The sequence below is a fragment of the Dendrobates tinctorius genome, unplaced genomic scaffold, assembly GCF_039654945.1.
Source record: "Dendrobates tinctorius isolate UK_male_01 unplaced genomic scaffold, ASM3965494v1 ptg000022l, whole genome shotgun sequence".
Lineage (NCBI taxonomy): Eukaryota > Metazoa > Chordata > Amphibia > Anura > Dendrobatidae > Dendrobates > Dendrobates tinctorius.
In genome coordinates this window covers 37908307-37921167 of record NW_027361690.1, presented here as the reverse complement: position 1 = coordinate 37921167, position 12861 = coordinate 37908307, and the positions used below count along the sequence as shown (strand labels likewise).

The window sequence follows — 12861 nt, the reverse complement described above, 5'->3', positions numbered from 1 at the left end:
TCAGTTGTTATCCTGTGCAATTGTTGGGCCATGTAAAATAACTAACTGTAGAATATGATTAGATTATGAAGTATAACAGAATGTATCTGATGTGTTTGTCTACTTGTCTATTCTATAGCTTTCCATCTCTCTCATAAATAATATACTTGACCTTTATGTAGGATTATTATGTAAATATGAGACTCTATTATGTTCTATTAGATCTTTTGCAACAGGAAAAATAAAGCAATATTCAAAAAGTTACAAAATGTAATTGTAAAATGGGCAGACCTTGTACTTTGTAGGGAAATTGCCTGCTTTGTGAACATATTTTTGATAATCAGTAGAACTGTAAATAAGATATTTTTCGTTTTTACATTCACTAATCTTTATCTATAACAACACAAATGGAGCTAGTGGTGCTATCATTTGTAATATACTCTGTCATCTGAGATTAGAAAAAAAAAATGTATTTTTTTTTGTCCAGAAATAGTGCCACTCCTATCCATTGGCCATGTCTGGAATTGCAACTCAGATGGCTGACAGTATTTTAAAATATCAGAGCACCCCTAGCTTCACGTACCCTGTCTATGAATGATACAAGCAGGCAGCCACAGCTCATAGTATCTGTGCCTGGGTCCAAGCTCAAACAAAGGGTACCGTGGAGGTTAGAGTTCCTCTAATGCTTGGTGAGTTTAGGGTTTTATGTGATCTTGGTGAACTCCTTTTGTCACTTGTTACTAATGTAAATTTGTAATATGTACAGGTTTTCTTTACTATATATATTGGGGAAGGGCACACTTTCCATCTTCTGTTTTACATGTCTTGTTAGTGGAAAGTGTAACCGGAGGACTGAGTGTAAATAATGGTTGTAACTCCAGAAACTGCATAGCTTAGGAAAGAGACTTGTCTTTGATGCTCAGGTGACAGATCCTTCATGTCATGTTACAGATCCTGTTTCCCAATGTGCATATTACACTGAGGATGTCCCCTGGTTTATCATAAGCGACAGTTCAGCGATATGAAATTCTACGTCACATAAGGAAGCCTTTTCCTTCCTCCTATGTTGGATATGGCTACACAGCTACTCTTCCTGTGGATTGTCATGATGATGTTGCCACTTAGAAGTCATGGTAAAAATAAAAATAATTCTCTGTCAAACTCTATATACATTTTCTTTTATCTGGTTATTGATTCTATCTTTACTGTGTGATCACAAAATTCCACAATTTAAATATTAAGTTTAATTTTATTTGAATCAATTAAAAAATATAAACATTCTGCTGCACCCAGAATCAAAAATCAAATTAGGAGATATCACCCAACTCCATTCACTTGATCTTTGATGGAACCTGAGAACAAAGCAAGATAGAAAGCACTTAGCGATTACCCTTTAATATATGTTTATACATATATGTACTGTTTGATGTTGGGTAAAAATGATAACCTTCTTTTAATGAACAATTGAGTGCTTGTCGGCATTAATGATTAATATTTAGTGATGAGCGAGTATACTTGTTGCTTGGGTTTTCCCGAGCAGAGCATGCTCAGGTGTCCTCCGAGTATTTTGGCGTGCCTGGAGATTTAGTTTTCATCGTCTTATCTGCATGATTTGCGACTTGTAGACAGGCTGAATACATGTGGGAATTCCCTAACAAACAGGCATTCCACACATGTATTCAAGCTGTCAAGCAGTCGCAAATCATGCAGATAAGAAGATGAAAACTAAATCTCCAAGCACGCCAAAATACTCAGAGGACACCTGAGCATGCTCGGGAAAACCCAAGTAACGAGTATACTCACTCATCACTATTAACCCCTTTCCTACATTAGACATACTATTCCGTCCATGTGACCTGGGACCAAAGTCCCAAGGACGGAATAGTATGTCTAGCGCAATCAGCTGCACTCACGGGGGGAGCGCAGCTGATCGCGGCCGGGTGTCAGCTGATTATCATAGCTGACACCCGGCACTATGTGTCAGGGGCGGTCACGGACCGCACCCAACACGTTAACCCCTGGCACACTGCGATCAAACACGATCGCAGTGTACCGGGGGTTTAGGGAAGCATCGGCAGGGAGGGGGCTCCCTCCGTGCTTCCCTGAGCCCCCTGGAGCAGCGCGATGTGCAGCGCTGCTGCACGGTCTCCTTCCCTGCAGGTCCTCGAATCCAAAATGGCAGCGGGAACCTTCGGGAGCCTGCAGGGAGGCAGCTTCCTCATGCCTGCAAAGCGCCGGCATGAGGAAGCCTGCAGCACTGCCTGTGACAGATCGCTGATCTGTCACAGCGATCTGTGATGTGACAGATCAGCAATCTGTCACATGACAGTTATGTCCCCCCTGGGACATTGCAATAAAGTTTAAAAAAAAGTGTAAAAATAATTTATAAAAAATCGCTAAATAAATTAAAAAAAAAAATATTCCCTAATAAATGCATTTTTTGAAAATAAAAAAAGCAAAACAATAAAAGTACACATATTTGGTATCGCCGTGTCCGTAACGACCCGCCCTATAAAACTGTTCCACTAGTTAACCCCTTTATTGAACCCCTTAAAAAATAAAAAACGAAGCAAAAAATAAAGCTTTATCATCATATCGCCGAACAAAAAGTGCAATAACGCGTGATCAAAAAGACGGATATAAATAACCATGGTACCGCTGAAAACGTCATCTTATCCCGCAAAAAACGAGCTGCCACACAGCATCATCAGCAAAAAATAAAAAAGTTATAGCTCGCAGAATAAAGTGATGCAAAAATAATTATTTTTTATATAAAATTGTTTTCATTGCATAATAGCGCCAAAACATAAAAAACAAAATAAATGAGGTATCGCTGTAACCGTATTGACCCGAAGAATAAAACCGCTTTATCAATTTTACCGCACACGGAACGGAGTAAACGCACCCCCCAAAAGAAATTCACGAAACGCTGGATTTTGTTCATTCTGCGCCCCAAAAATCGGAATAAAAAGCGATCAAAAAATGTCACGTGCCCGAAAATGGTAACAATAGAAATGTCAACTCATCCCGCAAAAATAAAAATAAGACCTCACATGACTTGGTGGGTCAAAATATGGAAAAATTATAGCTCTCAATATGTGGTGATGCAAAAACTATTTTTACAATAAAAAGCGTCTTTTAGTGTACGACAGCTGCCAAAAATAAAAACTCGCCATAAATAGTAAATCAGCCCCTTAGTTAGGGAAAAATAATAAAATGAAAAAAATGTATTTATTTCCATTTTCCCATTAGGGTTAGGGTTCGGGCTGGGGATAGGGTTAGGGTTAGGGTTTGGGTTAGGACTAGGGTTAGGGCTAGGGGTGTGTTGGGGTTAGGGTTGGAGTTAGAATTGGGGGATTTCCACTGTTTTGACACATCAGGGGCTTTCCAAACGTGACATGTTCCATCTCAATTCCAGCCAAAAAAAGTCAAATGGCGCTGCTTCCCTTCCAAACTCTGCCATGCGCCCAAATAGTGGTTTACCCCCACATATGGGGTTTCAGCGTACTCAGGACAAATTGCACAATAACTTTTGGGGTCCTGTTACTCTTGGGAAAATAACAATTGGGGTGAAAAGATCATTTTTGTGGAAAAAATATGATTTTTTAATTGTACGGCTGTACGTTATAAACTTTTGTGAAGCCCTTGGGGGTTCAAAGTGCTCACCACATATCTAGATAAGTTCCTTGGGGGGGTCTAGTTTCCAAAATGGGGTCACTTGTGGGGGTTTCCACTGTTTAGGCACATCAGGAGCTCTCCAAACTTGACATGGCATCTGATCTGAATTCCAGCCAATTTTGCAGTGAAAAAGTCAAACGGCGCTCCTTCCCTTCCAAGCTCTGCCATGCGCCCAAACAGTGGTTCCCCCCCACATATCAGGTATCGGCGTACTCAGGACAAATTGCGCAATAACATTTCCAGTCCAATTTCTCCTGTTACCCTTGGTAAAATAAAAAAATTGAACCTGAAGTTTTTTTTTATGAAAAAAAGTTAAATGTTCATTTTTTTTTAAGCATTCAAAAAATTCCTGTGAAGCACCTGAAGGGTTAATAAACTTCTTGAATGTGGTTTTGAGCACCTTGAGGGGTGCAGATTTTAGAATGGTGTCACTTTTGGGTATTTTCTATCATATAGACCCCCTCAAAGTGGCTTCAAATGTGATGTGGTCCCTAAAAATAAAATGGTGTTGTAAAAATGAGAAATCGCTGGTCAACTTTTAACCCTTATAACTTCCTCACAAAAAAAAATTGTTTCCAAAATTGTGCTGATGTAAAGTAGACATGTGGGAAATGTTATTTATTAACTATTTTGTGTCACATAACTCTCTGGTTTAAGGGCATAAAGATTCAAAGTTTGAAAATTGCAAAATTTTCAAAATTTTCGCCATATTTCTGTTTTTTTCATAAATAAACGCAAGTTATAGCGAAGAAATTTTACCACTAAAGTGAAGTAAAATATGTCACGAGATAACATTCTCAGAATCGCCTAGATCCGTTGAAGCGTTCCTGAGTTATTACCTCATACCTCATAAAAGGACAGTGGTCAGAATTGTAAAAATTGGCCCGGGAGTTAACGTGCAAGCCACCCTTGGTAGTAAAGGGGTTAATATTGAATAACTTGTGTATGAGCATGATGGATCTTATGAGGATACATGTCACCCCGATTCCAAGTTACATTGTTTACTAATTCAACAGGGACAAAGACATTTTCCGCCTCTATCGACTGTATGATAGCATATGAATACATTTCATTTATACACTAGGAGAGTTCCTGGTGTTTACTGTAAAACAGGAGTCAAATGCAGTGTGAATGTAGGCTAATTTTAATGATAGCAAGTCAACTTATTTATTTTTAATATAAAGATTTGATAAGAGGAGAAGCAGAATGCAAAGAAAGTGGGCTTACACACTCTACGTCTATGCTATTCTGTTCACACCGGGGATTTACATAATGTTCGCCAAAGTGGCCACAGATATGGGAAAAGATCCAATGATATACAGATGCAGCCAGATCTAAATATACAAATAATGTGCCATCTTGGTAACATTTCCCAGAAAGTTATCTCACTTAAGTGGATTAATGTAAGTTAACATTGTAAAAGCCATTGACAGATCTCAGGTTAGGCGTCAGATTGCAAATTTCTCTACCTTGAGATCCCTTTGCAGTGTTTTCTGCGTTTTTAAACATAGCTACATCTGTAAAGCAGTCATACATACACATTAGATGGCTGTCATCCACACAATGCTTTGGCTAATCGTTAAGCCAACAGTCATCTCAACTCAATTTTCCCTACATGGGGGCTCTTGCTCGGCTGAGCTCTCTTGTGTTTTCTCAATGTGTAAGCCGCCAACTGATGACTCAACTGGCAGCTTTCTCATATCTCCTGGAGAGCAATGCCATCAGCAGTCTCAAATCAGTCATGTGTGATCAATCCCTCTCCCAACCATTGGTCAGATGGTGCACCAGTAAACATTAGACCATCAGCTGAACCATCGATATTGAAGGGTTCGGCTGATATTAATGCAATGTTATGGGGACTTTAAGATTGAATACACAACATAGCTGGTCAGATATGTCACATATATTGGTATACTATTGCATGTGGAATATGTGCATGTATTACTAATATATATATATATATATGATGCAGATAACATCAGGTATGTTTGTCTTCTTGACTAATACAGAGAGCCAAGTATTAGAACGAAGCAATTTTGAAAAGATCCTTTCTATCTGGAAGTTGAAATTGAGGCATCCTCCTTCCATTGTGTCTAATTTGAAGACAAAACTAAATGCTGTGGATATACAAGCTTTACTGGACAAAATGGCTCTTAAGTTTGAATCTCTGTGGACTACACAAGACCAATCTCCATCATTCTTCATTTCTTCAAAACACAAAGCAAAACAAAACCGTTTGTCTGAATTCTTACGCAATATTTCAACATATTTGCAAAATCAGGAATCTCATGAGCAAGAGGCTGAAAGATGGGGTAACTTGGTTAATCAGTTTCTCCAGGTTCCACCAGAGAGGTCTTCAGCGCTACCACTGATAAAACTTCAGGATTTTCTTGTTTCTCTGAGAGGAAGTCAAAATTGGAGCGTTCTGCTAAGCTTCATACAGAACATGTTTAGATCAATTAGCAGCAGCCAGAATGCTGTCCAGCTTTTAGGTCAGAATTGGGAAATACTCAGCGGGCTGCTAGATACACTATTTCAGGCTTTCCTAGGTGGTACCCTAAGTCAGACTAGTACAACAATTCAAGGAGTTTTATGTTCACTTGTGGGTCACCGTAACTGTGGTTTCCTTCCTGACCAGGTTGCAAGGCTCCTGCTTCCATTCGAGGCCAATAACTGGAGACCAGTAGTGAATGTACAGTCTGGGACTTCTGTTGCATCACACGGGAATTTTAGGCCCTTTAGCATGCTTGTGGAATCCTTAAAAGAAAAAAATTCCAACTCCAGTAGACCGAGTCCTGGATCAGCACAAGAGGAAGTACAAAATGTCTTAGAAATATTATATCGTTCCAGGGAAAAGGAAAAAGGAACTAAAGTTTCTGACTCAGATATGGCTCCAGAGGATGTTGTTTGGGAAGTATTAGAAGACCTGCGGTACAGTCTCATGAAAAGGATGGAAAGGTCTGTATATGACAACCTTAATCGGAAAGTTTCCCGAATGGCAGGAACATTAATGCATAGGGTGTCTTCAGTAATTGGAATACCTCATGCTGATCAGAATGGAAGATGCTCAGTAGGTGAGTCATTTATAGCAGAATGTAAATTAGAGCTGAATAATTTCCAATTCTGCTTGTCAAAATCAGAAGCTTAAAGACAACATTTTCTTAATTTCACAGGCAATCTGCAACAGTTACTATTGTGGTAAGTTGAAAAGGCAACATTTCTGAAATGCAATAGAGATTTTATGTAATGTTCTTCAGGATGTTCTTCAAGGTCGCCATGTGTTTTTATAAATTTACAATATTTTGTTGCTATTAGCTGACCTTCCTCTCTGGATCTGTTCAGGAACAGGGCACTATCGCACTCCCAAAAAAGTTTAATTTAGCACAAGTAAATATCGAAGATTTCACCCAGACATATGTGGCTTTGTTTTTTCAGTCTACGGCGTTGTAGAAACAAGAACAACTTCCAAGAAACTGCTCCTAAAATTGTAACAAAGGTCATGGAGGAAGTTGCACCTTTTGCTGAAGTTTCTGTAAGGTCTAAGGGTTTAAACGCTTTTAGCTTGAAAATCTGATCTCAACAATTTGTGTGAAGCAAGCATTGAAAGGATTTTCCAGCTCCACTGATGTTGCTGGTGAAGTTGTGGCAGGATGTGCCTGACAGTACTCATGCACAGTCAAATATCAGCAGGCATTTGGCATACACCCTAGTGGCCTATTCAAATGAGTAGGGTGCCTGTCTAATGAAGGACCGATATTGCAGAGTAAGAGATAGTGTTTGTTACCCCTCCACAATCCATCATGAACTTAGAATTCCCTAAAACTATTTGTTCATATGGGTTGTCTAAACTGGACATTCTCTTAAGACACAGATCCATAAAAAAATATTAAAAGATTTGATGGACCTTGGTCCACCAGCCATGTCGGTAGTAGAGGGCCTCTGAGCCAGTGCCCTGCAAACCTCCTTTAACTGCCAGCATTCTCTGTGCTTTCTTCAATTATTAGACCAGACTTGACACCATTGATTAGTCACATAGCAGTGATGGCATTGCACCAGGCCTACTAATCAGCAGAAACACCAGGAATGTGGGTATGTAGGAGGACGTTCTCAGGGCTCCGATCTTGCATCCACAGACTAGCAATGTGGCTACTGGACCAGTGTTCTGCAAATCTTTTTGCTCAAATCTACCTATTTTTCTTTTTTCACACAGGGGCATAAAGCACAATATTACTTGGAACACCCAGTCGCTTGGTTTCACATCAACAAGTTTCCCATCAAGTCCTCCAATCCTGACATGCAGTAAGCCTGCCGAAAAAAAACTAGATTCAGCACATAATATTACCAAGAGGTCACAGACTGATTTTTCGGAAGAAACACAGTCTTATACTGAAGTATTAGAGGCTGTATGCAATGACACAATCCCAGGACTGCCTGGTGTCTCCAACTTCACAGTGTTTCTGTATTGTAATGTGTATAATGACACAGGATACTCGTTAGACACCTTATATGATCTACAGGTTGCCTGCTCCGATGCAGCTTGGTACCTGACATCCATGGAAGAAGATTCTTTTTGGGTATGGGTGTGCAGGGAATATTTTCCAATTGAATTTAATATCACTGTTTGCAAAAACACCACTTTTCCAATACACAACCAAGAATCACCACTAATGGTTGACCTATGTACTAATGTGTACAATAGCTCCGAGGCGACGAGAGAAAAGAGGAAAAACATCCGGTGTTCAGATGTGTGGCAGGGAATATCCATGAACCCCAAGGCTTTGAAAACATGTCTATTTGAAAATAAAACAATCATGATGGAGAAACTGTGCAGCAATGACTCATTATCTGGCATGTTGGAAGACAGTAAAGCATGGGTGTCCGGACTTTGTAATAGACACATGGTAAAATCAAATATGATAAATATAACTACTTGCAATTACAAGGCATGGGACAGCAACAATTTCAGCAATGTTACTTTGGTGGAAGAATGTAAAGGGATCAATATCCAAGATTTCATGGATCTTGTCTGCCGAAATGCAACTCTTTATTTTTCCCTCAAGCCACTTCATCCCTGGATCGTGGATCAGTGTTGGAAAAACATTTCATTAGATGGCAAATGTTTCCTTCAGAGACTTGCAGATGTTCTCCCAGTGTCCTCAAGCTTTGATTCCTCACAACTATGCAAAAATCCCATTTCCTACATCTTAGGTCTAGTTTCTCAGCTTTCCCAGTGTGACAGTGAATCCTATGGCTGGGCTTCAAATGTACAGTATCTCCTTAAGGTGCTGGATTTTCTCTTCTCTCTCTCAGACTCAGATTGGATAGGTAAGGAAGCGAGGGATAGACTTGGAGAGGCCATTCTCCTCTCTAGCCTGTTGGATAATAGCTCCTTCTGGACTTCTTTCAAGATGAACTCCTCAATGAGCATCCTGCAGACTGTCGAATTGTATCTAGAAAACGAGAACAGTGTATCTGACAAGGAAGATCTCCTGAGCTGCTTTAGTGTAAGTTATCTTTTCAATTTAATAACTATGTCAAAACATTACTTTTATGTATTACAATACCTTACTTGTTTTCTCAGACAGTGATTCATCACATAATTGCTTATCTATAAAATATATATTTTTTTTATTATTATTATCATTATGATAGTTCGAGCTACTTAGCGGAACAGACGTATAAAGGTGGTAAAACATTAGAGATGTTAACTATTATTTTATAACTTGCAGAATGTGAATTGTTGGTAACATCTTCACTATTTCTCATCCATATTCTTAGTAAAGAAGCCCCAGTGTACTTACAGTATATTTTCTGTCTAACAAACTTGTTTTATTAAGGGGACAGGTTATAAGAACCATGTCCTTAGACATAAACAATTTTTAAATTTTTGATATAATGAAATTCTGTACAATGATTATTATGTTTTTACTTAAAGAGAACCTGTCAGCAGGATTGAGTCCTATAAACTAAAGGCATGGCCATAATAGCACTGTGATGCTGATTAATATGATACCTGAAGTGAATGGATCCGCTCAGTGGTTGTTTAATACTAATCCTATAAAGTTTTCATAAAATGATGTCATGTGTGCTTCGGGGTGGGATGTGGAGGCAGGGTCTTCTCATTCTCCACCCCCCCACCCACCTGCCTCCTCTGCTTCTTGTGCAGGTCCCTGAGGAAGCTGGTGGGAAGGATGGGTATGCGGAGAATGAGAAGAAGACCCTGCCCTCATGTCCCGCCTGGAAGCATACAAGAAGTCATTTTATGAAAACTTCACAAGGTGAGTATCAAGCAACCGCTGAGCAGATTCCTTTACATCTGAAATCATATTAATCAGCATCACAATACCATTATGGCCATGCCTTTAGTTTATAGAGCTCAGTCCTGCTGACAGGTTCTCATTAATTCACATCAAGGGCTTAGGCTACTTTCAGACTTGCGTTATGAGGCGCAGCGCAGGGCCGCCACTAAGCTCCGCCTCGGCCACGCCTCCTCCGGTCAGCTCCTCCTATGGGTGCATGACACTGCATGTGACCGGCGTACCCTATATTTAGTGTTGGGTATGCTGGCCGTGCGCTGGTATGATTTTGCAGGCGCATGTACCCTTTTTGAGCTGCGCCAACGTGCACCAAATGCACCATGTTGCATTTTTGTGCGCTCGGCGCAGCGCTAAAAGGGCGCATGCACCGGCAAAATCATGCCAGCTCATGGCCAGCGTACCCAACACTAAATATAGGGTACGCCGGTCGCATGCAGCGTCATGCACCCATAGGAGGAGCTGACCGGAGGAGGCACGGCCGGGGGCAGAGCTTAGCGGCGGCCCTGCACTGCGCCTCATAACGCAAGTCTGAAAGTAGCCTTATTAATCAAGTTGCATTTTGGAGACATTTTAAAAGAAAATATGTGAACGTAGAGTATGTTAATGTTTTTATTTTGCCTGACAGCCTGTGCTATGGGACCTCATCCAGAAGGAGGAAAATGCTACTGCACTTGAAATACTCCTCCAGGTATTGTACCTAGATACTTATGCTCATTTAAGGAACCCTTTTAGTTAAAGAGGACCTGTCACTTGCTCAAAAAAATTGAGTTCAAGTACAATTGTAAAATTCCCTGTTCTCACCTGATTTTGCTGTTCTTTACCTTTTTTTCACTGTGTTGACTGCGTTGTTCCAGTGAATAGGTGCTCCTTAATGTAGGGTTTATGGTGACACATTTCATCCTGCAGAGCCACACAGTATTACAGCATCCATCATAGCACAGGTCTCCAACCATTCTGACCTGGAGAGCCACATTCAGCTATGAAAGAGGGTCTCGAGCCACATCCAGCTTTGAGCAAGGGTCGGAAGCCACATCCAGCTCCTGCTCCACTAATAATAGTGACACCAAGAGCCCCCTATAACCAGTACAATGACAGCCAAAGCTTTTCCACTGAAATGACACTAAGGCAGTATGCCAAACTCCAGGGTTTCCTACTAGTGATGAGCGAATATACTCGTTACTCGAGATTTTCAGAGCATGCTGGGATGCTCTCCGAGTATTTGAATGTGCTCGGAGATTTAGTTTCTGTCACCGCAGCTGTATGATTTGCGGCTGCTAAACAGCCTGAATACATGTGGGGATTGCCTGTTTGTTAGGAAATCCCCACATGTATTCAGGCTGTCTAGCAGCCGCAAATCATGCAGCTACAGCGACAGAAACTAAATCTCCGAGCACGCCAAAATACTCGGAGATCACCAGAGCATGCTCGGAAAATCTCGAGTAACGAGTATACTCGCTCATCACTATTTCCTACCTTACCCCCATTCCGACCTGCTCTTCTATGCAGGGCTACACACAAGTCACCATCTAGAGATCTACTCTTAATAGCTGTTTGGTACAACTGGTACACATGTGGCTCTCGAGTTACAGGTTGGGGACCTCTGCAGTATAGTATGTCATGATTTGACTTACACTTGACTTAGCATACAGATTTACAAGAAAGGTCCTGTGCAATTCAATCAAGGCGCTATTCTTTAGAAAGGTTAGATGTTTGTAATCTACTAAATACTGAACATTGTTGATGGATTTACTAGCAAGCCACTGGAGAAACTCTTAATAAGTTTCTCTTGCAAGGACCCTTATGTTGTAAATACTATGCAGTTTAGAGAATAGACATGTAGGCATATGGTTAAATGTTTCTAAATATTGGTAAAATTAAACAATATACTGTACCAATTGTTTTTCTGGCTTAATTCTTTTGATTTTTCCTCTTGGTTATTATTGGCATGGCACATTCTCATGGCAGGAATATCTACAGATGCCTAGAGAAGGTTTCCAGAAGGTCCTGTTATCAGCAGAGAATGATGCAGTACAACGTTTCATCTCATTGATGCATAGATCTTGGCCAAGAATTCAGGTGAGAAGTTGAGAACACATCATGAATATAATTTTATAAACCATTCATTGTAGCTAGAAGGGTAAGGAGTTTTGGAACCAAATTTTGAAAGATATGATAAACTGTGCTTTAATTTCCTCCAACAATTGTGTTGACATTTTAGCAAAGTCACCATCACTTTCTGATTACATATTCCCTTCTCTCTAGATGACCCATCCTGATGAAAGGGATTTAGAGACCTTAACTTCAATGGTGATTCAGAAGTTTACATTATTGACACCTCAGATATTTGTGGACCTTTCCCAGTTCATACCTTTCATGTCCATATCTGACATTCTGAACTTCCCAATAACTCTTTTGGTCAACCAGAGTGTGTAAGTAAGATTATTTATTTTGTATTACCATATAGTGTTTTTTTGTTTATATTTAGAGGGTCTTTATAATATTGTTCCATATCATACAGTATATTAATAGAGTGATTAATAGTTTGCTATAAGCTTTCTCAACCACACATATATATTCTCAGTGAAGAAAGGGCAGTAAGCGATGGTCACACACTAGAGATGATCAGATCGATCATTGTAGGATCGAGTTTGAGTCAAATTTTCTGAAATTCGCAGTTTCATGCAAATTTGAACATTCTGACATTCAATTCACGATTTGTATATAAAACTTACCTACCACTATTTCCCACACTGCTGAAGCATCAAAGAACATTCTAATGTTATTTTGTGTTGCCACACGGGCATTCCTATAAGGCCCTGCAGCTATGACATCTTACAGTTTATCACACCTTGTTCAGTGGTGGTCACCACCTGGTAATCAAAAATAA

General features: G+C 40.0%; 1 protein-coding gene across 1 annotated transcript in view; it reads left to right on the top strand.

Moving 5' to 3' along the window:
• The first annotated feature begins 6544 nt into the window (after nt 1-6544).
• STRC (stereocilin) overlaps nt 6545-12861 on the top strand; it is a 117993-nt gene continuing 111676 nt past the window's right edge. Inside the window, exons 1-7 of the mRNA XM_073569132.1 lie at nt 6545-6731; nt 6831-6855; nt 7868-7956; nt 8143-9161; nt 10600-10662; nt 11940-12050; nt 12237-12403. Of these exons, the coding sequence (XP_073425233.1) occupies nt 6545-6731; nt 6831-6855; nt 7868-7956; nt 8143-9161; nt 10600-10662; nt 11940-12050; nt 12237-12403 (1661 nt within the window). The remainder of the gene's footprint in view (nt 6732-6830; nt 6856-7867; nt 7957-8142; nt 9162-10599; nt 10663-11939; nt 12051-12236; nt 12404-12861) is intronic.